The sequence below is a fragment of the Hyperoodon ampullatus genome, assembly GCF_949752795.1.
Source record: "Hyperoodon ampullatus genome assembly, chromosome: 7".
NCBI classification, from domain to species: domain Eukaryota; kingdom Metazoa; phylum Chordata; class Mammalia; order Artiodactyla; family Ziphiidae; genus Hyperoodon; species Hyperoodon ampullatus.
In genome coordinates, this window is record NC_136920.1 from 18,861,783 (window position 1) to 18,889,048 (window position 27,266).

Here is a 27,266-nt window from a genome sequence, read left to right on the forward strand (position 1 = left end):
ACCATCTTACAGCGAAGCACCACCATCTTACAGTGAAGTGCCACCATCTTACAGCGAAGCTCCATCACCTTACAGTGAAGCCCTCGGGCAACAAGCTTCCCTTAAACAAAAAACTCCTGATCATGTGTCCAGGTGAACTGCTGTGCCGGTGCACACGCTTGCCTTCTCCGTCTGACGTCCGACACACTCTGATGTGCACTGCCACCCTGGGCCTTCTCCACCCTGTCCCTTGTGCCCTAGAAGACCTCAGTCTGACCTAGAAACCACCTCGGATCCCGTAGGAGAAGAGAACATGGCAATACCCTCTCAGTGAGATTTGAGTGTGAACGACGATAGTACTTGACCATTCAGCTTGCCCTTCCCCTGCTTAGATCATTTTGTTACAATCAGATAGTTGGCCTCTTTGGGAAACGAGACCCCCTAGATACTCGTCTTTAGATTTCTGACACCTGGCTTTGTTCTTGTCACACGTTTATTAAATGGATGAACTGCGAAAAACAAACAAATAAACAAAAACAAAAACAAAACTTCTGATCAGGTTTTTAGTGCTTCCCTCTTAATCACAAACAGATCCGAGAATCAGACATTTCAAGAATATCTTCAGCATGAACAACAGAAACCAAATGAACAAAGAGAAAAACAGGAACTCAGAGGAAACAGAGACAATAGGAGAAGCAGAAGGAAATTTAAACAACATCAACAACACATCATATCCTCTGAGATTTTTTCATCCATGAAATAAGAATTGCTATTTTTATTTTAAAAGATCTATCAAAGATAGGAAAGAACCCTTGAACATTAAAAATATGATAGCTTAATTTTTTTAAGGCAGTATTGAAGGATAAAGATGATAACATATTGCAGTCTAGTGAACAAAAAGGGATGAAAAACAGGACAGAAAAGATGAGAAAATCCAGGAGGTCCAACATCCATCTAATAGGAGGCTCCTGAAAAAGAAAACACAGAATATGGAAGAAACAAAACTATCAAAGAAATTAAGTTCTAAGAACAGAGATATGAGATGCAAATTTTCAGATTGAAAGGACCAAATAAGTAATGAGTACACTGAATTTTAAAAACATAAAAAGATAAAACAACAACAACTAAAAGAAACCAATGAAACAAAAACCATATCAAAGCACATCACTTCTGAACACTGGGAATAAAGAGTCAGAGTAATATGTGTGAATCTAGGTGATGAGCATGTGAGTTCACTGTACAATTCTCACAACTTATCTGTAAGTCTAAATTTTTTTCAAAATAAGGTTTAAAAAGTAATGAATAAAATGAATAAAATTCAATTTCTTTGCTACCATTAAAATATTGTCATTTTTAACGCAGCAATGTAAACAAAATATTTTTGTATTGATAATGGGGAACGACTGTTAAAGCATTCTTATATTTTCAATATGCTTTACTGACATATAATTAAGTATACAATGGGTTTTGGTATATTACACTGTTAAATTTTAAAAACTGGTAAAATATAACATGAAATTTGCCATTTTAACCATCTCTAAGTGTACAATTCAGTGGCATTAATTACATTCACATTCATATGTTAATATGTGAAAAGCCCAGGACCTAACTTCATCTTCCCCAAGAGGAGGCTGAATATGAAATGACTTACCTGTTATTCTGGCTGCTTACACTCCCTAGAGTCTTTCATACTCTGGGATTCCCAAGGTCCCTCCACTAACCTCATCCATATCACTGATGGACACCCATCACCACGTATATGACAACAGCTGTGTGCCAGATGTAACAGTGTGGGACAGGAAATGTACACAAACACATGGAATACACATGGATGGGAACTCAAGGAGACTGAACGGGATTCCTGGAGTCCTAATGTAATCAGGATATTAAAGCCAAAATGTCCACAACAGGCCATAATTAGATTTCACAACCAAGAGACACAGTAGGAAAGGCTATCTTCTTAATGCTGACTTTTTGTTTCCATGACATCACGCTTTGGCGTTAAGCTGTAGTCTTAGGAAGGTGCCTGGATTTTAGTGTTTGTAGCCTGCATCTAATTACCTTTGTAGGAACACCTTTTCATTTTATACTCGCATCTTTTCTTCTTCATAGCTTCCTGACTTGCATGGAAACTGAGGTCAGGAAGTAGCCCTGTGCTTAAGTCACAATTACTCCCCAAGGTTCATGGTCTCTCTGCTCTCACCACCCCAGCCCACTCATCTACTCCTCCCGACATAATACTCGGATGCTTGAAAATCACCATTTTAAATGGGGAAAAAAAAAAGATTTTTTTAAAGAAGCGTGTAAAATAATTTAATGTGTGATGTCGAAAGAGTCAAGATTTACTGAGTACTGAACTGTTAGGCACTGTGCTTTCCATAAATTATCTCATTTGAGCCTCACAACAATCCCAAGATAGATAGTTATTATTCTCATTTTACAGATGATGAAACTGTAGGACTAGAAATAGTGAATGATGTCTAATCATGTGCTTTACCAGTCCAGAAAGGAAGGAAGAAATAGTGAATGACGCTCAAGGTTATATAACCTGTTAGTGACAGAAGTGGGAAAGAGCCCAGGCCATCTGACTCCAGAACACCAGGATGTGGTGGTTCTCGGCCCTTCCTCCAACTCTGAGTCCGGGGTAAGCATCACCATTTGTAGACTCTGGAAACTGGAACTGTGGGAAACTCCAGAGTTTATTACTTCCAGCTCTCTCTGAGACAAAAATGCTGGAGGTTTTCTTTATCCTTGATAATCAAATCTGGGCCAGTATGTAAGGGCCCACCCAAACACTACGATTTCACAGGTACATGGAATAAAAAAAACACACCAAATATATAACACTGACACAAAGGGAACACATAAATTTAAAATGGTAAATACACCTCTGACACAGAAGGAAAAACTATTAAACCTCCAACAAAATGAAGTCTGTTCTTTGGGAGAAGTGGGGAATGCCAGCACGCTTGCATGACTCTATGACATTAAAAGGAGAGGAAAATTCCCTGAGAGATGCAAAGCTTGGTTTCAGAAAATGAATCCCTTGGAATTTAAACTGAGGCACCCCCGCTGAAAGGCATCACGGCTCTGGTTTCACGGCGCTGCCAGGGAGAAGGAACGGAGTCTCTGGCGAGACAACAGATCTGGTCTCATCCCTTACGCCAGCTCCCTTCGGGAAATGGATGGTTATGGGTTGGGGGAGGAGACAAAGGAACGGGTGGGTGGGAAATAGACGGTAACTCGTCTTCGGTGCTCAATTTTTCCACACCACTCACTTGCACACCAAACAGGGCTTGAAGACTGGAGAAACAGAAAAGGCAGCATGCTGGGGAGACAGGGCATGTAAAGGAACATAACAAGTTCTGACATCTTGCCAACACTTTCCCATAAAAAACAGGCTTTGAGATGAACATGGAGGCAACACAGAAGCTGCTGAGCATACATTTACTATGTTACAAGCTTGACACTTTACTATAGGATATGCCACCAAGGGGGATGCAAAAGACTTCAAAAGTGAATCAGCACATTTGGGGTCAGTTTCAGAGTAACACGTCCTTAATCTGAACCCAGGTTCTTTCACTTACCAGCTGTGTGACCTCGGTAAATTACTTAACCTCCCTTGCACCTCAGTTTCTGAATCTATAAGATCATGATAATAATACTACTTTTCTAGGTAGTATTACTTAACACAATAATTACTTAATTATTAACATGTCTTTATTATTTCTTAACAATCTAGAGGTTGTTAATGAAAGTAAATAGGTAATAAATGTAAAGTACCTGATACATATAAACATTTGATAAAGGTAGCCAATAGATGATCTTGTGGGAATAGCAATTTCTCTGGGGTTTATTTTTTGCAGGTCTCAAAAGAGGGCTGGGGGTAGGCTAAGTGATCATGAGGTATCTTCCAGCACCAAGGTTTTAAATGAAACCCTTCTTCCCCTCTGCCTTTACCTTACCATGCTCTAGGGTCCTGGTTTACCTGGATCCTCTACCTCTGCTTCTTCCTTTCCAAATATACTGTTTTTATTTTCACATTTTCTCTTTTCCTTCCTATTCATTATATTTTAACTATCTTGAAAACTCCATGAAAAAAGGAGCCATAGGGGCTTCCCTGGTGGCGCAGTGGTTGAGAGTCCGCCTGCCAATGCAAGGGACACGGGTTCGTGCCCCGGTCCGGGAAGATCCCACATGCCGCGGAGCGGCTGGGCCCGTGAGCCATGGCCGCTGAGCCTGCGCGTCCAGAGCCTGTGCTCCGCAATGGGAGAGACCACAACAGTGAGAGGCCCACATACTGCAAAAAAAAAAAAAAAAAAAAAGGAGCCATAACTGTTATTAACACCCAGCATCTAGCACAGTGCTTGGTGCGACTGAAGAAAAACTTGTTTAAAAATGATTAAGTAGGGCTTCCCTGGTGGCGCAGTGGTTGAGAGTCCACCTGCTGATGCAGGGGATGCGGGCTCGCGCCCCGGTCCGGGAGGATCCCACATGCCACGGAGCGGCTGGGCCCGTGAGCCATGGCCACTGAGCCTGTGTGTCTGGAGCCTGTGCTCCGCAACAGGAGAGGCCACAGCAGTCAGAGGCCTGTGTACCGCAAAAAAAAAAATGATTAAGTTAAGCCCAAACGATCTGGGTCGTGTTCTTTCTGTCCTCTTTGTGTATGGGTGAGAACACTTAATGGACATTCAAATGAGTGACATCATGAGCTCTGAAATGATTTCCAACTTAGTTCATTCATTTAAAAATATTCACCAACCATCTTATTGTGCTAAGTATTCTGAAGAAGTGTAGGATTAGGATATTTAATAGAGAGTTGGAATCTGGATGCTGCCATTTACTGTGGTGTGTAAAGCCTCTTCTGTGAGTATTAGTTTCCTCACCTGTAAAATGGAGAGCATGACAGTACCTGCCTCTTAAGGTGATACGATTAAATGAGATGATGCACATAAGCACTCAGCAGAGGGCTCAACACAGAAATCCATGAATGGTAGTTGAAAGCAAACACAAAAAACTTCTAGCTCGCTCCAATTCATATTCTTGTCTGCTAAAACAATGGTATTAGCAGCTCAGCAACCATTCCCACCAATATGGTTTCTGGTGCTCATTCATTCAGTCCACATTTCTTGAGCACAAACTATAAGCCTAGAATAGTGTTAAAGATGCAAAGATGAACAAACTCCTTCCCCTCAAAAAGTTCATCATCTGGTAGGGAAGACAGCTAGGTAAAAAGACAAATTATAACGCAAATAACAAGTACTAAAACAAGGTCCTAAAGTCCCGTGGGCACACGAAGGTCCATACTGTCACCTCCATCTCCCTGGAGGAGGTGAGGAGGGGATCAAGTAGGAGAGTGCTGGTCAAAGAAGCCGAAGGGCAAACTGAGCAGCACGTCCTAAGACCTGCTTCCAAGACCGGGACAGATTCCGCCAGGGCCAGGGCTGGGAGGAGGAAGGAAGGAGGGCAGAGACGAGGGACCTCAGACTCAGGCAGGCTAAAGCCACATCATGAAAAGACCATATGACAGAAGTTTCTTTTTAAGTCTCATGATTGGCCTTCTGTTGATTTCTTTTGAAACTTTCTTTTTCCTGAGTATTGTTTTACTGATAAATTAACACAGCTACCTTCATGTTCTATCTCAAAAGGTCAGAAATAGGAAACGCTGATCTGCAGCTGGGCTTCTGTGCCGGGTGCTTCTCCCTCTGCAAACATAATCCCGTTTGCCTTTGGAGCCCAGGGACAGCGTGGAGAAAGGCACATTTAATTGGGGTGCACGCCTTCATGCAGACACTCCACTCCGCTGGGGTAAGGTCAACAAACCAACCCCCAGAAAAAAAAAAAAAACATACTGGAGAAGGACATTTCAAAAACAGCATTTAAGTCACCTCTGAAATACCTTTAAGAACTGACCCCCTGCTGGCTGACCACAGAGAGTGTCTACAGTCTGGGACCTCCTGACCCCACTTTCTGCAGGAAATCAAGCAAATTTAAACCTCCATAATTTACTCAAGACTCTGACTTCTGCCAGGGAAAAACCAAACGATGCTGGCAATTACCTCTGTTGCCTGATTAAATCTCCATCATGGCAAGATGGGGCATGAAACCAGGCACCCGGCAATAGAGACCAGAGGAAAAGGCAAAGCCCAGCTACCGCAGCTGTACCTCGGAATGCTGGTTCTCAGATACGCTCAGTGCAACTGTTCACTCCAAGGTAAGAGGAGATACCAAGAGGAGAAGTGTGTGTCATTCTGACAGAGCACCGGCATTGAGCCCAAATACCTCCGTCATCTCGTGCCCCACCTTCCTCGCTTCACTCCTCACTCTTACAACAAATACTCATCATGGAAGCTGAGAGATCCAGACTGTTAATGTAATCCACTAGAGCCACGACAACTGTCACGCCACCATGCCCGCTTTCAAGAAGTTCTCTCCTATCACATCACTTATTCTGGAAAGCCCTGGTGAATGAACTAGTAGTAAACAAACAAACCAGCAAGACAGAGATGTGGGTTCAGGTGTCAGGATCCCCTGAAAGAGAAGCCTTGGGAAACCAGGCTTAAAGTCAACTACCAGTTCAAAGGGGTCTTCTCCTTCAAGAAAGGGATTCAAACTCAACTAACTAGGAGGCCTTTGGCAATCTCACACAGAGGAAGCTGTCTGGGCCCTTCCTGCAATCCTGTTTTGCTTCCTTAGTAGAAAGGCCATGGGAGTCATATATGAGCCTAACCAAAACCATTCCAGCCAAGGTTACCTACCATACAGAAAGTGGAGGAAGCTGGTGAGCACACTGCTAACCATTCTGAAATGTTCTTGCTGGAACTACTGGAAGATTATAAAATCAAGAGTGAGGAAGACCACATTCTAATACCAATGAAAGGACTCTTTCAACCTAAACCAACCAAATTCCAGACAGGAGGAATCAAGCTCAAAGCAGCATAATCCAAAATTTAATCCCTATTACTCACCACAGCAGACATTTTAAAAATGTCACTATGTATAACTTCATGTGACAAGAAGAGAATTAAGCAGATATTTGAGTCAACCCATATTTGATTTAAATGAAGGTATAATGCCACAGCAGAAAAGTGAGAAGTCAGAGGAGTAAGGAAAAGAGGAGAGGACAGGCTTGTTACACAGAAGCTTTCGAGTCCCTGGTTATGAGTAGCCTTACCTATCCCTACCTTGATAGAAAGGGCAGTTTTCTTGGTTGTTTTGAAGTTATCAACTCTTACCTCAATGTGGTTTCAATTATGAATTACCAGACTAAAAGGGGGGGGAAAGCTTTGATTTATTCTTTTTTGCTCCAATTATGCATGATGTGTTTCCACTGAAGACTTTGAAAAGTATTTCATCATGCCTCTCATCCTGAAGTGGTCAAAGGGCAAAACCAAAAGGAGTTAACCCTTTCACTTCTCCTCTAGGTTCAAACAGACTCCCTATCAATGGATTAGGGCAAGGCCTTTGAAGCAGAGAGAGCAATGAAAGGGTTAAGCATTAGCATCATATTACTAACGTGCATAAGGGTGGTGTCCCCTGTCCAAAATGTGAGATGATATTTATGTTAATGGGTGCTGGGAGATCTGAAAGGGGCAGTCAGTAACGTGGCCCAAGTTGCCTTAACCATTAAACCTCTCCAGCTCCACTCTGCAGCACAGCACTCCACTGGGCGTGTGCTGACTTGGGAAGCTGGAGAAATACAGAGACTTAAGGATGTCTTCCAGTAGGCTCTCTTACATTGCGAGAGAGAAGATCTGGGGACAAGGCTAAAGTCTACTTGCTGCACTGTGTCTTTGATTCATCCCACCCATAAAAAATAACTGATTGTTCCGAAAAACAAGGAGAACACTGATGGCTAAATCTCACTGACTTTACATTAAACAGACACAGGAAAGATGAAGAAAATCAAAGGCTAGAAATCTCCTTAGTGCTATAGACACAACCAAGGAAGACAGTAAATTAAAACCTTAGAATTCCTACAATTTATTTACAGTAAGGTACTGGTAAATAAGTTTTCTATATGGTGGCACTGGAATGCGTCTAACCACATCTGGGTGGACTGGAGTAACAGGTATCGTGGCTCTCTAACATCCAAAGAAACTGAGCCACAGAGACTAACTCAGGGTAATAGAAGCAAGCCAAATCTTTTTTTTACTGTTAGTCTCTTTTTCCTCTAGATGTGTTTCAGATCTTCTTTTTCTTTGGTGCACTGCAGTTTCATTATGACTTTCCTGCTTGTGGTCTGTTGGTCTTCTTCAATCTGAGGTCTGGTATCACTCAATAGTTCTGGAAAATTCTTAGCTATTATTCTTTCAAAAGGGCCTGTTTCCATTCACTCTCTCTCCTCCTTCTGGAACTCTGATTAGACGCATGTTGTACCTTATTCCTCTGTTCTCCATGTCACTACTCTTTCATATTTTCCATCTCTTTGAGCTGCATTCTGAACAATTTCTTTGAATCTAATAATCTAATCTAATCTAATAATCTGAAGTTCTTGCAGCTGTGTTTCTGCTGGTTCTTACTCTGATGTAGTAAAAAACTATGGTTTTTTACTGTGAGCTGCTCATTTTCCATAGACACTTTATTTTTAAGAATTATTTGAGACCTGGATTGAAGATGAGCTCCTCCAGAGAGGATGTGTGTCTACTTCTGCTGGTCCCTATCAACTCAGGGCCACCTTCAACAAAATTCTCCTCTTAAGGTTCATTCAGACCACACCTGTAGTACGAACTTGGACCACAAACCATGTGAAGGTGGCTTATGAATTCAGTGCTCAACACCAGGGTCAATACAGACTTATTCTTCTTTACCCTTAACACTGAAGAGGCTCTTTTAGTTTCCTGGCTTCACCCAGGAAGCTCCTGACACATTCTCCAACTTGCACAGGCCACAGGCTTTCAATCCTGCTCCCTTATTACCTACGTCAGACAGTTACCAGGCAGGGAGCTCCAGGTCATCAAACTCTGCAAAATCTCTGCAGCAAAAGCCAGCTTTGGCCCCCACTCACCTTCCAGGACACCTAGTTTCACTTTGTTTAGGGTTGACAAATATCTTACTTTTATACCAGCTTAGCAACAGGCTTTATCATACTTCATTCAGCATTTTCGTTGTTCAGTTGGGAAGGTCATTTAGCATATCTAATACACCATGAAGCCAGTGACAGAAGTCTTTCTATATTTACACTAATAATCTAATTAGGTGCTATTGTGTTTCCTGTTTAATTTGAGGGCCAAGTCTGTGTGCAAGATAAAAACAATTATTGTGAAAACATGGCAGTGTATTATAATAGATGGAATGATGGACTGAGAATCTCTGCATCAGGCAAGTCACCACACTTCTTCAGACCTCCATTTCCTCATTTATAAAATGGGATGATGGGGAAATAGATCTTAAAAATAAATAAGACTCACTTTCTTCATCTGTAAGAATGGAGCCAACAGAATGTTACTTCTGGGTTGTAAGGATTAAACGACAGAAAACACACAATAGAGCCTATGTGGGTACAAAAAAACACCCTCTGTAAATTTCAATTTTCCCCTCCAAAGTCCCATCCAATTCTAGAATGTATGTTTCCATGTGATAAAGCATTACACTAGCAGCATTACATTAATGCCACTTACAAAATGCTTCCACATATATTATTTCATTAATATCTCATAATAATCCTGTGAAATAAGTAATATCCCATTTTACAGATAAGGATAACAAATTTCAAAGAGATAAGAAAGCACAATGTTAAGCTAATAAATGGTCTTGAACTCAGGTTGATTCCAAAATGTCCTTTTCAATGACCCTGATTAGTAATTGGTAATCAGCCACTAACTGCTACACTATTCTTTTGAAGCTATTAATATCCCTAAACCCAGTCCTACAGATGAGCAAATTGCTGCAAAGAGAGATTCGGTAAGTAACCTCAATTTACTCGGCTCATCACCAGGAAAGAAGGGATTAAAACTTGCAGTTCAGGAATTTCTGAGCTAGACTTAGTTTTCTGAAGGCTCACAGGTTAAACCCATCTGAATGCCCCTCTGAAAATTCCAGTCACTATCTGAGTTTTAGCTTCTTAACTTTTTTCTTTATATAGCACTGAAATTCACATTTGGCCCCGTGCCCACCCTTCTTCTATAAAGCCAAACTACTGTCAAGAAGAGCAGGAAGGGTTGCCCCTGATTGCTTTTCAGGTGGTAGAGGAAAAGTTGACATTTCATCCTCCTCTTGCTTGGAAAGGAAGCCAATCATTTATAAGAACCCTCGTCTGGCTGTGGCTTCCATCAGTGGGATGGACAGAAGCCAGTTAAATGGCTCAGCCTAAGCCATATTGAAAGAAGCTGGAATGAGGAAAGAGTGGATTCCATATGTTGACGCTTTTAATAATTCATGAGTTATATCAGTCTGCAAGTAATAAATTTCACTAAACATATCTATGGTAAGATGGTTTAAGATACTGTCAAATCAATTAAATGGGTGAATATAATAAAGTAGGTGCAAATATAACACATCATTGATTTTACTGGTTCATAATTTTATATGTTAAAAATAATGGTTCAGCTGTTTGATAGCGAAAAATGTGGATTATTCTTAGACACAGTCTTCAAACACACACTCCTCATCCCTGGATCTGTTACTTAATAAGTACACTGAAAACACTTAAAAGAAATACTTCAATGAAAAAACTAGAAACTTATCTGATTCAAGTCAACAAGGCTAATCTATAATCCAAAGTGTTCAAGAATGCTAATGGTGGCTCAAACTACTACTTCTCATGAGACGTGAAACAGATCTACAGTTTCATCTGACTATCCCACACCTGAAACATTCACAGTTTGAAAGAGAGGCCCATTCTCTGGCCTGGGCATAAAAATGTTTGCTGGCGGCCCACTGACTGTATTTTAGAGGTCAGCTATGGTATGGAGGAAGACTTCACTAGCTTGGTAAACAGAAACTCTTGGGAAAGGTTAAGTTACAGCTTGTGGCATCAGAGCACAAAGCACCCACACACTTAAGACCAAGGAAACCAAAGCTTTCATACAGTTTTGAGCTGACAGGAGTGTAACACCACCATTAAAGTTGATACAAAGTGGGAAGAGCAACCTCTAAAATGCAGACATTTCTTAATTCTTAACTTCTCTCCAATTCCCATAAGGTACATGTTTTGTCTACTATGTTTTATCTCTGCTTCCTCCTGGGCCGGGGTGGGGGGAGGGCATATGAACCCACAGGGCAAAAATAATAGGCAAGGAGACACCGATGGACAGGAGTTCAATACATTTTGGGAGGTGAAACAGATGGAGCCTCTTGCTAGATGACACACAGAAATGTAGAGTAAAATATAACAAAAGTCTTTTTAAATATTCAGGAAATGGGAAATCGCCAGGAACCAAAAATGAAGAAAAACTACGAATGAGAGCTGAAGGCACAGGGGCTTGTTGACACCGCGGTACCCTGGGGAGGGCAGAGGCTGTTGCTGCACTTAGTAATGCAGGGGTGTGGGTTTTCACACCCATACCGGAAGAGGGACATGGCTTTGGGCACAGGAAGGAAGGAAACTGGCAATGAGACTTACACATCAAGCCAGAATGCTTAAAGGGCTGCACAATCAGTGAGAAGGTAGTCCAGAAAGTCACCCCTAGTATGTGGAGACAACAGAAAAACATTTATCCTTTTCAATCTGAGTTTGGGCACAGTGGGTGCTTTCCATAGAGGCTAGCCCTCATGTAGGTTTAGGGTCTAAATGGACTCTCCCTGTGTAGTATGGAAACCTCTTACCAAGAAATTAATGTTAAAAAGTGATTTATCTCTGCAATACTTCTGGAATACCTGGCAGAAGCAAAAAAAAAAAAAAAAAAAAAAAAACCAAGAACAAACAAATTCTCTGGAGAAATAGCCCCTTACCCCGGGTGGCAAAGATTTCCACAGAAAATCTTACCAGAGATGAACTCACATTCCAAAATTATAAAACATATAAGGAAACAATGCAACAAGAGCAACAGGCAGTAGACAAATGACAGGATTAGACCTTACAAGAAATTTAAAAATTGGATTACTGGAGAATATAAAGTGAGTATCTCAAATAATTAAGGTATAAAAGAGTGAACTGAAAACACATGTGGAAAAAAAGAGACATTATGAAAAAAAGATCAGACAGATTTGAAAAATAATTACAGCTTCTAGAAATAACTGCTGAAATTTAAATCTCAATGGATGGGTAAAAAAAACACATCGGACACAGCTAAAGAAAAGAGCAAAACAGATGTGAAAAAATTATCCAGCATGTAGCACAAAGAGTTAAAAATGTGTAAAACATGAGGGGAAAAAACAAACAAACAAACAAACCCGAGAGACACGACAACAGAATGAAAGAGGTCTAACATACATTTAATAGGATTCCAAGAGGAAGGATTGGCGAGAATGACAGATATGTAATATTCAAAGAGAAAATGACTCAATTTTCCAACACTGATTAAAGACATGAACTCCAGGTTAAAGAAGAAAAATCACTCTCAAAAGAAGACAGAGAATGGGAATAGAAAATCTCAAAGTATTCTCCCACAAGACACATTAAAAGAAAGGGGTAACTTCCCATTGGAGAAACCTGTGAGCGAAGTTATCATCACTACTGACAGGACAAATTGACATCATGTGTCCTCCAATGTGATACACTGAGAACCAACATTACTTTGGTGATATTCCTGTCAAAAATGCATAATTTAAATTTCTATAATTTGGAACATGATGCATAATTTGACACAAAAGCATCAGACAAACCCAAATCAAGGGACATATTCTAAAATAACTGACATGTTCTCTTTGAAAAGGCCAATGCCATGCAAGACAAAGAAAAGACTAGAGAAACTGTTCCAAAGGAGGCTAAAGAGACATGACAACTGAATGCAATGCATGGTCTGGAATCTTCCTTTGCTATAATGGACGTTATGAGGATAACTGGCAAAAGCTACATAAGGTCTATAAATTAAATAATAATGTTGTATCATTGTTTATTTCCAAATGATTTTGGTAACTGTACTGTGATTCCATGAGAAATATTTAGGGGTAAAGGTACATCATACCTGCAACTTCCAAATGGTTCAGGAAAAGACATATATAAATGTGAATACACACACACACAGAAAAGAATAAAGGAAATGTGGTAAAATATTAACATTTGAGGAATATGGGTGAAGGGTGCACAGAAACTCTGTACTATTTTGGGAATTTTAAGTCTGAAATTATGTCACAATAAAAAGTTAAAAAAATAGAGAATTTTAGGTCTGTTTAAGCAAACAAAAGGCAGATAGGGAAACATAAGCTACCTAGCAAAACATAAGAAGCTAAACCTTCCAAGGATGATGATAAGAAGATTCAGAAATTGGAGGTACTAGGTGTCCAGGAAGGAGGGACTCTAAAAACAAGAATAAGAAACAGTTGGTTTCACAATCCCTTAAACTTATATGCACAGGCAGGTCAACCCCCTACCTGTCCTCTCTACCCTCTGCCACTTTAGCAGGAGAAGGATGTTTATTCTCTGGGGAAAATGAATTAGAGAGATTCCATACTCAGAGACATGAGGCACGGAAGGCAGGGTAAGGCACCACACTGAATACAGCAGATTAAGTGATCATCTATCAAATGAAGGATGAGAACCCATCTCCTTCCCCCACTCAGCTCCCCACATGCATGCAGCCCAGACTTAATCCATCCTCTCCCTACTCCCAAGGGCAGAAAGATTATTCTCTGGATCCGTGAACCAATCCAACAGAAATAACCCATGAATACCAACAATCAGGTCCCCATCCTCATAACCTCAGTAAAGCCCATAAGGTGACAAACCTATCCACGTATGCAGAGCTTCCAATCAGCTTTCAGCGCCTCTATCTTAAATAAGAGTAGACTGCTGAAAACCATCAGGTATTTGAAGAAAGTTTCCAACATGAAAGATAGAAAATAAAGACCTGAAAAAGGAGTTCAAAGGAAACAAACAATACAGGGAGCTAAAGACAAATAAAAACAAAACCACAAATATCTTCAGAGAGAGAAAGTACAGTATCCTTAAAACAAGAATAGGAAGATATTAAAAAAGATTAATTAGAAGTCAAGAAAAAACTCTAAGAAATTAAAAGTGAACAAAACTTTAAAAATCAAAAGAAAGGTTAGAAGGTAAAATTGAGAAAATACCTAAGAAATTAAAACAAAAGTCCATTAAGACAGAAAGAAATGATAAACAGGAAAGCAAAGATAAGAAAAATAAGTATCAATCTAGCATATTCATCATCTAGGTACCCAAGTTCCATAAAGAAAAAAAAGAAAACAGAGGAAAAAAAGAATCAAAGATATTAAACATGAAAATTTCCTTATAAAGGGCCCAAACCAGTATCCAATGAACAAAAATACACTCATACCAAGGCACACCATCATAAAGTTTCAGAACACAGGATTTCCCAAGAAGATAAAAAATTTCACATAAAAGGATCAGGAATCAGAATGACACCTCAGTTTTTTGAGATTAAAACGGGAAGCTTAGGGCTTCCCTGGTGGCGCAGTGGTTGAGAGTCTGCCTGCCGATGCAGGGGACACGGGTTCGTGCCCCGGTCCGGGAAGATCCCACATGCCGCAGAGTGGCTGGGCCCATGAGCCATGGCCGCTGAGCCTGCGCGTCCGGAGCCTGTGCTCCGCAACGGGAGAGGCCACAACAGTGAGAGGCCCGCGTACCAAAAAAACCAAAAAACAAAACGGGAAGCTTAGAGAACAATGAAGCAATGTTTTCAAAATTCTGAAGAAAAGCTACCACAACCAGAATTTTACACTAGCCCAACTATTAATCAATATGAAATAGAATAAATGCACTTTCAGACATGCAAGGTGACAGCAAATTTATCCCCCAACAGTCCCCTTTCTGGGGAAGCTATTGGAAAAAACAACCCAAAAAAGAGAAAGATGTTAGAACTTGGAAACAAAGAATCCAACAAAGAAGAGAAAAGGAGGGAATTCCGAGCATCATGGCGAGCAGAGAATTTAGGCTGACCTCTGTATAGGAGACCTAGAGAGCAATCAATCCACACTGGAGCTGAAGGTGCAGGGCTATGGGAGAGAAGGGTGGAGGGAGGCAGGGAGGGGAAAAAAGGGGGAAGGAGGGAAGAAGTCCTATAGTTTACTTGTGTTTGATCATTTCACTCTTTTGGTGGAAAATTTAGTAACAACCAGTGATAGGAACATGGAAAACTAAGAGGGGAAATAAAAAAAGGCAGTTATGTATTTACTTCCTGGAAAATAAAAAGTTATACATAATCATGTTTTACTACTTGGTTCCGTTGACAGCAACATTTATATAGTCCTAATAACGCAACAGTAAACACTGCTTTAATGAAAAATGATGATACCGCCCCACTGGTAAGATGAGAAAGAAAAGAAATGTGCAGAGGAAGAGGCAAGAACAGGAAACAAAGCACTAACTCTAAGGAAGTAAAAAGATAATGTCTGTGATTGAGAAATCAAAAATAGCACTATCAGCATTTTACGAGGAGAGAGGAAAATAAATATCAGAGGAAAGCTGACAGAGTTGAAAGAAGTTGCCCCTTGGGAACAGGCCTTAATTTTAGTTACATGTTTTATTTTACTATCTGAATTTTTAAACCATACATGTGTTAAGCCGTACTATTTTTTTAAAGTCTTTACAAAACTAAGTGATATAACTGAGATACAAAAGAGAGCCAAAAATCAAGAATCAACCTCCAGTTGGAGCAATGTGGAAATTTTTCTACTCTGCAGCTACAATGACCCATTTATTAGAAAACTACACTCAAATATTAATTGATAGGTATGTAAACAGTATAGGATATTAGAAATGGAAACAGAATTCATTATCCTGATGTTGTGATACACAACAGCTCATTTTCCTGGTAACCTCTTAAGCAGATTCACAGGAGAATGAAAGTGGCCCCTGAAACAAGGGGAAAGGGAATCTGGGGTGCTACTAAGTGATAGCTGGTGCATGAAGGATGACTTTGCCAAAACACTCAGTATGTCCTCAATTTCATCTACTGCCAGATCAAGCTCCCACAGACTTCGAGAAACTACTCCACTCGCTGCCCTCCTATATGTGACATAAGGAAGCAGTCAGCTGGTGACTCACGAAAGCCAGAGTCATAAAAGTGAACTCTACAAAAACCGCAGATGTAGGCCTGCATCCAGGGAAACCGTGCGTGTGGCTCACCCACTGCCATGACTGGAGTTGCCGTGCAGGTGTGTGCTACTCAGGTATACTAGTCTCCCTCTACGAGGAAGGATGCTCTGATGGACACGATCCTCTCTGCAACACCCCCGAGTTTGTCTCTTCATGTGCCTTACTTATCCTCCCCACCTGGATCTGACTTGTGACCTCATCTTCTCCATTTTCTATCTGACCATCAGAACTGGCCAAGTTCTTGGCTTGGGGTCCCGGGTCCAGCTCTTGGGATCTTCCTGCATCTCTCCATTCACAGACCCAACTCAGCTTTCTTTACTCCATGACCTGAGACTTTCTAGCTTGTTTCCAGAGAAGCAACTACAGATACAAAACAATTCAATGGCAAAGGCTGCTCAAGGAAAGGCTTGGAGTTGAGGGCAGTAGAGTGGACTGCTTGTGCGACTGTGATCCTGTAAATGTGGTGCCTCTAAAAACAAAAGACGCCGAAAGCTTAAACTTACTTAAAATTCAAGCTAAGATTTCTAAATTCCATACATACTTTAGTCATATCTGGGCAGTGGGAGGAAGAAGGGGAGAACAGGCCAAGAAGGCCTCCTGGGGGGCAGGAGAGGCATTCAAATTCCAGAGAAACATTCCACAACCTGGAAGTTAAAGGGCATGGAGTTGAGTTAAACAGACTGCTAACCGGGTATCTTTTCAACTCAGAGTTCTGTTTCGTGCATCTGAGCTGGCACTTCTTCGGCCTGCAGAGTGATTTATAGCTTGTTAGTATTTACAGCTGAGTGATATTTTCAGCGGCTTGTACAACCACAACCTTTGTGAATGAGGGCCGCCGTCTGAACTTCTAAGTACCGGTAGCCCTGAGTTCTTCATATAGCTGAGACAGATGTGGGCTGAACCCAGGCCCTGGATGCTTCTAATCCAAGCCCCAGGGGTACAAAAGAGGAACTGGATGGGGAGAGAGGGAGGGCTTTCTCCAGGCAGTGAGTCAGGACACACACTGTGAATCAACCCCACATCAATGTATGGTTCCCTGGACCAGCAGCATCAACACTGCTTGGGAACTTGCTAGAAACGCAAATTCTAGGACCTCACCAAGACTTACTCGGAAACTAGGTGTGGAGTGGCAGCCATCTGTGTTTTCATGAGTCTTTCAGGAGCTTCTGATGCATACTGATATTAGAGAACCACTTCCCCAAGAACTAGGGGCTACAGCAAGCTCTGCTGCACTGTGCCCGCAGCTCTGACCCCTGCTCCTCATGGGTAATGAATGCCAGTCAGGTAAGTGCTTGTACACAACCCTCCCACTTACCAAGCCTTCCCTGCCTGCCTCCAAAAGCTGGACTTGGACTGATGCTGACAGGATGTCTAGGTAAGTATATAATCCTCGTCTGAGGCCTTGCTTGCAGCTAAGTCACCGTTCTGGCTAGATTTCATAGGAACAAGCTCTTATTTTCAACCTTATTCTTATGCTAGGTTCGACAATCCATTTTAAGTTACTTCTCCATTTTTCTCATCAATTTTTGTCAACAGCCATGGGACCCCAGCTGTCTCTTCTTCCTGTTCTAGGTCTGGTATGGTCAATACCAAAAAGAAAAAAAAATCTGCGGTATCTTTACTAGTGTTATCTATGAGAGGAAATTTGAACAAAACTGTCTGTCAAAAGGGACTGGGTAAATAAAATTAGGACATACTGATAAGGTGGAGTATAATCTTTCTAATCACACTGTAGAAAAATAACATGGGAAACTACTTCACTCTACAACATGATTTTAGGACTACGTTACGTTTAGTTTTTAAAAATTGACACTGAGGGCTTCCCTGGTGGCGCAGTGGTTGAGAGTCCGCCTGCCGATGCAGGGGACACAGGTTCGTGCCCCAGTCTGGGAAGATCCCACATGCCGCAGAGCAGCTGGGCCCGTGAGCCATGGCCGCTGAGCCTGCGCGTCCGGAGCCTGTGCTCTGCAACGGGTGAGGCCACAGCAGTGAGAGGCCCGCGTACCGCAAAAAAAAAAAAAAAATTACACTGACAGGATACGGTTTTGTTGGCACATGCCAGAAATCCAAAAATTCACAGCTCTCGGCCCACTCCATCCCTGCATCACATTTAATGCTCACTTGCTTCAGTCTCTGTCCTCCAGACATGCTCACATCTGGCAGAGAACCAGAGGTAAGGTAGGGGAGGGTGCCCGAGGAGATCCCCAGCCACACAGGCTAGGCCCAGATGTAGGGACCAGGCCTGCCAAGGGGCAAGACCAGAAATGACACAGACATTTAGAAGCAATACAAGTGTGGAGTATTTGGGGGGATGATAGAGTTTTGCTGATATTTGCAAAAAAAGGGAGAAAAATGAAAGCATGGAGAGACTAAAAAGATAGTAAAATGCAGGCATCCTTGACAGGAGGAGCTAAGAAAATTAACGATAAAAACAAACATGTCATCCCTCATAAAGAACCTTAATTTGGTGAGAAATTCCTTCCAAAGAGAAGATTCAAAACAAAGGGCTAATCTCTCCAGACCTGACAGCCATGCAACTTTAAAGTTGTGCTCCAGAGTTACTTTCTCAAACTTTTTCAAGTTCTGAGAGTGTAGTGCAATGTGGATGACGTAATTTACCCCCTCTCTGGTTACAGAAGAGAATGGCAAAGCATCTGCCGACAGCAGCACTTGGTTTCTGCAAGGCTACCCATCGCTGTCTCCATCATTCACACACATAGGCCCTTTTTTTTTTCTTTTTTTTTTTTTACATTAAACTAAGGCAGCGGCATCAGGCCAAAACAGGGCTCTCTACTCTCACCCCTCCTCTCCAGCTGAGCAAGCTCAGTGCATGGCTGGAGGTCCTGACAGCAGATCTTTGAAAGAATCAGACCATCCCTTGATTTACTGACCAAGATCCACACCTACTCCCACCTTGGGGTGTCTGATATTGTAGTTTGATGGAATCTAGAGCGGAGACTTCCCTGAAGGTTGGGCTCATAGTAATCACATCTAGGGTAGGTTAAGTATTTCTGAAAGGGAGGGGGAAGGTTAACTGTAAATAAATCAACGTTACTCAGGCCGCCTGTCAGTTGCTTTCACTAAAGATGCAGAAATGTACAACCCACAGCTTTAAATCAGGGTTCTCATCACCTGAGCTCCTAGAAATGTGGTAAACACTAAATTTCCCTAAAAAGGATTAAGAGTTAAAGGAAAAAATTAAGAATATATTTTCCAGTTGCGTATCCAGATCTATGCTTTTTATACTTATCTTTCCCAAATTAGAGTCCAGCACTTTGATCATTCTGTCCTAAATTAAAATACACCTATTTCAAAACTATAAAATTTCATATACTATTTTCTCCTAGTCTGTATTCTTATGAAAGACAGAGACCAAAATCCCAACCATTTATTCTTATACACTTTTCTTAGAGCTTTAGCTCAAAGTACAGAATAAAGTCCTACTGTTTCCACATTTTCTGGCTGCGCCATGACCATCCCACCTGTATGAATTCTCCTACAGAGGAACAGACGTAATATTCTTTGTCTCAAGTTTGTACCATATACTCACAAGAGTGGAAATGTTTCAGCCCAGAGGAGGCTTAATGGCTCCCATAAAACTCTATAAGTAACTCAAGATACTCTGCAGGTAGAAGACCTGGGTTCTTGCTTGTTTACACAACTTGCCCATTATATGACCTTGGACGAGTCATCAGGCTCTGTGAACCTCATTGTGTCTGCTTCAGAGATGAGCAAGAATCTATCACTTTCCCCACCTTCCCAATAGGGTGAAGGTCAAATAAAATAATGGCTGTCACAACAGCATGTGAGGGAGCCTTGGATGACTCAAGTCCTGGGGTCCCGATATTCCTTCCTCCCTCCCTCCTTCCTTCATGTATCAAGGGCTTCCTGTCTGAATTGAATCGTCCTAGGTATTATGAGGAATACCAAGATAACTCAGAAACTCCCTTAAGAAGCTCAAAACTTTACAGGAAATTATACTTCTATGCATGTGAAGTGATAGGAAAGAAACAGATAATATGCTTTAAGAGTTACAAGAAGGAAAGATTACTTCATGCTTAGTTAGGGGTCCAGGAAAACCTCATGGACGAAGGGGTATATAATCAGGCCCCTGATATCCAGATAAAATGTGGATGACCAGAGACAATGGTGAAGAGAGGCATCTCAGTGAAAGGACTAACAGTCACAAGGGCACAGGGAAGGAAAAGCATGGAGCAAACACAGAAAGGACAAAGTTGTGCTGCCAGAGATCTAGCGCTCCCTGAAAGGCAACAGAAGGAAATAAAGCTTGAAAGGCAGCCTGGAGCTGGACTGCGGAAGGCCCTGCAGTCAGACTGCGTTTGGATGCCAACACCGCCCTTGCCCACGACGCCCATGCACCCACACTCCATATCTGGATAAACGACACCATGTTCCTCACTCTCCTGAACTCCCCCCCGCCAGTGAGTCAGTGATCCCTAATAGCACTCACATTTGTCCTGCATTAATTCTCACCTGGGTTCCTGGAACAGCCTCCTGCCTCTGGGCTCAACCTCCTACAACAGCTCCATCCTCCACACTGATGTCAGACTGACCCGAAATGCAATCTCACCACATGATTCCTGTGTAAATACTTCAGTGATCTCCCATCACCCACAGATAACATTCCAGAACCTTCCATAAGATGCCAGGTGTGGGCTTCCCTGGTGGCACAGTGGTTAAGAATCTGTCTGCCAATGCGGGGGACGCGGGTTGGAGCCCTGGTCCGGGAAGATCCCACATGCCGCGGAGCAACTAAGCCCGCACGTCACAACTAATGAGCCTGCGCTCTAAAGCTCACGAGCCACAACTACTGAGCCCGCGTGACACAACTACTGAAGCCCGCACGCCTAGAGCCCGTGCTCCGCAACAAGAGAAGCCACCGCAATGAGAAGCCCACGCACCACGACAAAGAGTAGCACCCGCTTGCCACAACTAGAGAAAGCCCGCGTGCAGCAACGAAGACCCAACGCAGCCAAAAATAATAAATAAAAAAAAAATTTTTTTAAAGATGCCAGGTGTTTGGTGTCCTGGGCCCTCTGCAGGCTCCACCTTCTGCTTCTCCCTCACAAGCCCCCTTCACTCCTGCCACACTGACCCCCCTCAAAGTTCCTGAAACCGCCATGCTCTCTTGTCCCTCTGACTTCAGAATTTGCCGGTCCTTCTGGATGGAACCTAACTTCCCCCTTTTCCCTGACTAGAGACACCTGCCCTTCTCCTTTTATCACTCAGATCATCATTTACCATTTTTCTGGAACTACTAGCCAAGGTAATTAGATCAAAGATAATAAAAGGTTCAAATATTGAAAAAAGGAAGCAAAATTAGCATTTGTAAATATGATTGCATATCTAGAAGACACAAGAGAATCAATGTTTAAAAAGTGAAACAATTACAGAATTCAGTAAAAGAGTATTTCAAAATTTATGTTCAAAAGCCAGTAATACGTCTTCACACAAAAGTTAGAAACTACAATGTCAGAGAGTACATATTCCTTTATCAGAGTATAAGAAAGATAAAATACCTAAGAAAAAAATTTTCAGGACTTGTGAAGGACCTATATAAAGAAAACTTTAAAATTCTACCAGAAAGGGCTTCCCTGGTGGCGCAGTGGTTGAGAGTCCGCCTGCCGATGCAGGGGACACGGATTCGTGCCCCGGTCCGGGAAGATCCCACATGCCGCGGTGTGGCTGGGCCCGTGAGCCATGGCCGCTGAGCCTGTGCATCCGGAGCCTGTGCTCCGCAGCGGGAGAGGCCACACAGTGAGAGGCCCGCGTACCGCAAAAAGAAAAAAATAATAATAATAAAAAAAAATTCTACCAGAAGGACAAATCTTGCTTCCAGATAGCAAGATCTACTGCAATGTAAATCCCCAAGGCATGGGTTTTTCTCTGCTTTGTTGACTGACATATTTCAAGTACCAAGAACACTGCCTGGAACATATCAGGCACTCAGTAAGTACCCACTGAATGAATAAATGCCTAAAAGTATCTAAAAATTCAATGTGACCAATCGAAATACAAATAGGATTTATATTTGTATTCTGGGAGAAACTGACAGAGATATCAACCTCCACTTGAGCAAAAATTCAAGTGCTCAGGGTTACTGAAGGCAGGGAGAACCAGAATAACCAAAATGTTTCTGATGGAACTATAAGCTGGTACAGTCTTTTGAAAGGGCCATTTGTTAATATCTATCAACATTCAAAATGTGTTTATTCTTTCAGCAATTTCTCAGCTGGAATTAATTCTGTAGATACACTCACACATTTATGTGCAAACACATATGAAAGGATGTCTCTTGTATTACTGTTAGAAAATAGATTTGCATGTAAGATACACCTGAACAACGGAATAGTATACAGCCATCCTTAAACCTGAAGTATACCTATATAGAATGAAATGGAAGTAAGCCCATGATCTATTAGTAAAGTAAAAAAGGCAAGGCACAGAATACTATGTATAGTATGATCCCATTTGTGTTCTAAGATTATATAGTTAGGTTTATATAGGAATAGAAACATTCTGGAAGGTCACCTTTGGCAACAGATTCAAGGGAAGAGACAGACAGAAGGAAACTTTACCTCAAGCAAGACAGAAAGGTGTCTGCTGTTGTTTTGCTTGATTTTACCATTTTATTTCCTCAGACACCCTCGTTTCAGGAAGTGTCCTGCCCACCCCCATCCAGGAGTGCTGCCTGCCCCACCCCGTACACTAGGGTGTACAGGACTACTCATACAATACCCTTCCTCGCTGGCTTCTCAAGTTAGTGGAGAGTTCCTTTGAGGGCAGGGCCTGCTTTCCTTTCCTGCTTTCTCAACACATGGCAGAGTGCCTGGCACATAGGAACCACTTAATAAAGGCGGGAAGAAGGAAAGCAGGAAGGAGGGAGGGAGGGAAGGAGGGCCCTACATGAAGATTAACCAGGTGGCAGCACACAGGACTATCTAGAGAAGGTAGAGTCAGGAGACAAGGCCGGCCAGCCGGCTGGAAAGAGAGCAACGATTCAGTCTGACATGGAGAAGACCGTAGTGCTCTCAGGTGGAGACCTCGGGGTCTGCGAGCCAGATGGCAGGTGTTCTCCAGCTTCAGGCACTTTCAGTGAGAAAGAAGCCGTGGCCGCTGACACACTCCCTGCAAGGCCACAAGCGCCTCGTGACTCCTGCAAGCAAGGACGAAGCCCTGTGAGCAGCCTCTGACCACACCATCTCGCTGCTGGAAATACCCAGGGGCCTCAGCCAAAGTCCTGAGCAATCCCTAATGCCTCTCAATCACTTTTGCTGATGATGTTCCTCACAAGGGGTCTGAATGTTAACTGACATAATCCATGGAAAGCACTTAGCATAAAGCACAAGAGGAAGTGCTCAAAATATAAGCTGTTATTAAGTTGCTTACAGAATCCTTTCAAGAGTTCAAAGCACCACAACTGCAAAAGTCATCAGAAGTCTTCCATTTCCAACAAGACCCAGGCCTCCCCATTTATTTCCGTAATAAATAAACATACTGTCTTCCTAAGCACATTTAAAATAAACTGGAAGCTGCTGCTTCGGTATTTTACTTTTGTCATCATTTCAAAATTAAGCTGGTCCTATCGGCCCCAAGTCTGATAGCAAACTCTCATCTTAGAAAGCTCGAATTTAAATAACCTTTACAAATTCAGTACATTTTCCATCATCCCATCCTGATAGCTGGCCCAGGCCTGATGTGCCTCGCCCCGGAATTCATTTACCACAGAGGGAGGGTCATTCCAGTCTTCATAGGAGATGGCAGCGTATGGATAGATCCGGTCATTGATGATCTGCAGGGTGGCCAGGGCAATGGCTTTGATTGACTGGAAGTACGCTTCCCAGAACCACCGTGCCTGTGAAGAAAACCACACTGTGTGAAGTGAGCAAAGAGAGTGAAGAACTAGCTGCTCCGTCAAAAGCCAACTCTGGGTCTGGGTGACTGCCTTATTCCCGAAGAAGAGGGAGACCAAGGCAAAGGCTCCCTGCTGTTCAAGCCAGCTCCATCAGAGTGGGCATTTACCCAAGGCAGTCAAAATAGCATGTGAGCACGTGAAACGCACACTGGATTCAATTTACGTTTAAGAGAAACTACGTGATATTTAAGACGAAATATCAGTGTGTTTAACCAGAGCAAGTTTAGAGTCTTTTTTGATATAACATACATAAAGTGCACAGATCTTAAGGGTACAACTCAATGAATTTTTACCTTCAGTACTCTTGTAACTACTACCCAGATAAAGATATAGAACATTCCAGCACCCCAGTCAGAACCTCCCCCCTCCAAAAGTAATCATTACTCTGATTTCTATTAGCCCACTACTGAATTTCATATTAATGGCATCAAACAGTATTTACTCTTTTGCTCAACACTGTAATACTAAAATCAGATTTTGGTGTCAAGTTATGCTGGCCTCATAGAAGGAGTTGAAAAAGTTCTATTCCTTGACAAATTTTATGCAAGGTTGGCATTATTTCTTCCTTGAAAGACTGAGAATTCATCAAAAAAGCCATCTGGGCTAGGTGTTTTTTTGGTGTGTAAAGGTTTTAAATCATGGATTAATTTTCTTTCATACCCATAAGATTATGCACATTTTCATGTCAGTTTTGCAGGTAGTATTTTTCAAGGAATATGTTCACATTACCTAAATTGTTAAATTTATTGGACTAAATGTGTGTCAATGCCTATTTAATGCCTATAGAACCTGTAGTAATACACCTCTTTTCATTCCTGATATTGATAATCTGTGTTTTCTCTTTGTATTTGATCAGTCTTACTGGATGTTTATCAATTTTATTATCTTTTCAAAAAACCAATGTTTGGTTTTGCTGATTTTCTTTATCTTACATTTTTTTTCTATTTTGTTCCTTTCTGCTCTTGTTTTTACTTTCTGCTGTTTTGGAGGACTTTAATTCATCCTGCATTTAGCTTTTTGAGGTTGAAGTTTAGATATTTCAATCTTTCTTCTTTTTTAATACATACATGTAAAGCTATAAATTTACTTCTATGCACTATTTTAAATGCATCCCACACATTTATATATCATTTTCATTATACTTTAGGTGAAAAATGTTTTTAATTTCCTTTGTGATACTTTCTTTAATCCATGGGTCATTTAGAAGTATGCTGTTTAATTTCCAAACATTTGGGGATTTTCTATTTATCTTTCTGTTACTGATTTCTACTTTGCACTGTAGTCAGAAAACACACATTATTTCAAAACTTGGCAATTTATTTAAACTTGATTTATGGCCCAGTACATAGCTTATTTTTGTAAATGATCTATGTGCACTTTAAAAAAAGAGAATTTTGCCATTGATGAGTGTAATGTTTTACCACTGTCAAGTACAATAAGTTGATTTTAAGTACTGTTTCAATATTCTTTATCTTTATTGATTCTTCTCTGCCTGTGTGCATGTGCATGTACATGTGTGTGTGTATGTTTACTTCCAAAACTTTTACTTTCAAATTTGTGCCCTCAAAGCTTGTCTCAGGATTGTCTCTTATAAAAAGGATATAAATAGCTTTCAATATTTTATCCGATTCAAAAATCTTTGGCTTCCAATTGTACATATAGTCCATTTACGCTTAATGTAACTTCTGATACGGCTGAGTTTAAGTGTATGCTCATTCTATTTGTTTCATCGAGGTTCACAGATATACCTCAGTGTGGCCCTTTGTGTTTATCCCACTTAGGATTGGAGAGCTTCTCCAATCTATGATTTGATGTCTCTCCCTGTTTTTAGAAAACTCTCAGTCAATATTTTTTTAAATATTGGTTCTGTCACACTCCTCTTCTTCTAGGACTCCAAATACACATGTATGTAAAATGTTTTCACCATGTCCCATATGTCTCTTATTCTCTTCTCGGTATTTTTCCTCTCTGTGCTTCAATCTGGGTATTTTGTACTAGTTTTTCTTCTGGTCCAATAACCCTTTATCCTTTTTTTGTGTGTGTCTAAACTGCTATTAAACCAAAGTACTGAATTCTTACTTTCCCTTCTTATATTTTTCAGTTGCAGAATTTCCATTTGACTTTTTAAAAGATTTCAAAACTTTGTTGAAATCCTCCTTTTCTTCTATATTATTGAACATTGTTCGTTCCCGACTGATAACCCCAATATCTGAATAACCTGTAAGCCTCTATCATCTGTTTTTACTCTTCATTTTGGTCATTTGGTTTCAATTTCTAGCATGCATCTTAATTTTTTATTGGATGCCAATATTCTGTATTAAAAAATTGTAGAGGTTCTGGATGATCCAGATTATCTTCCTCCTAAGAATGTAACATATTCTTCTGGCAGGTACAGAGAATGCAGTCAGACCACTATAATCCTGTTAGGGGTTGGTTTTAAGTTTTGTCAGGGCCACCTTTTTTCAGCTTGCCCTTACTCTGAAGGTGTGGCCTTTTGGGCCTTCAATTAAAGCCTGGGGTATTTACCAGGATCCCTCCATCCTGGCCAGCCTTGAACACTGATCTTTATCTCATCAATACTATACACGGTTGCTGAAATAGCTACAGAGCTTGTTAGGCTCCCAGCTGTTTCTTTCTGCAGGGATTCTCAGAGTCTTGTTCTGATCCTGTGCACCTCAGAAGTTGGCAAACACCTTAAGGGAAGATTGCATGCCCATTTTTTGCTATATCCCCGTGGTTCCCTTTCTCCTGGGATTTTGTTCTTCAAATCCTAGATACTTTGGAAGCCCCTAACTCCAACCTGTCAGCCCTGTGGGACTGCTGCTTTCTGCAAAGCCTCCATACCCTGGGCTGTGAATTAGGAAGCACCCTTGGGGAAGGAGCCAGAGTGAACAAGTAGCTCCCCTCAGTGTGCTCCTATCTCTCAGGAATTGTCCCTCAAGTCCTGACTGCATGGGCTGCTCTCTGAACTGTTGTTTCATCTACTTTAATAAGCTCTTATACTTCTTTTTCTTTTATTGACAGGAGGGTTACTCCCAAACCAGCTACTGTGTCAGAGTCTTCTGAAAGAAGACAGTTTCTTATCCAAGCAGAGTTTAAACTCGGTTCCTAATGAAAGCAGGATGCTGGTGTAGATGACCTTGCCAGCTTCATTCGGCCTACGAGTCCACTCAA

At 41.5% G+C, this 27,266-nt stretch overlaps 1 protein-coding gene across 1 annotated transcript in view; it reads right to left on the reverse strand.

Annotated features, from left to right (window-relative positions):
* Positions 1 to 27,266, reverse strand: part of EXT2 (exostosin glycosyltransferase 2) — a gene marked incomplete at its 5' end in the record, with an annotated part of 124,655 nt that overhangs the window by 46,647 nt on the left and 50,742 nt on the right. Inside the window, one exon of the mRNA XM_079707386.1 lies at positions 23,901 to 24,032. Coding sequence (XP_079563512.1) covers positions 23,901 to 24,032 — 132 coding nt within the window. The remainder of the gene's footprint in view (positions 1 to 23,900; positions 24,033 to 27,266) is intronic.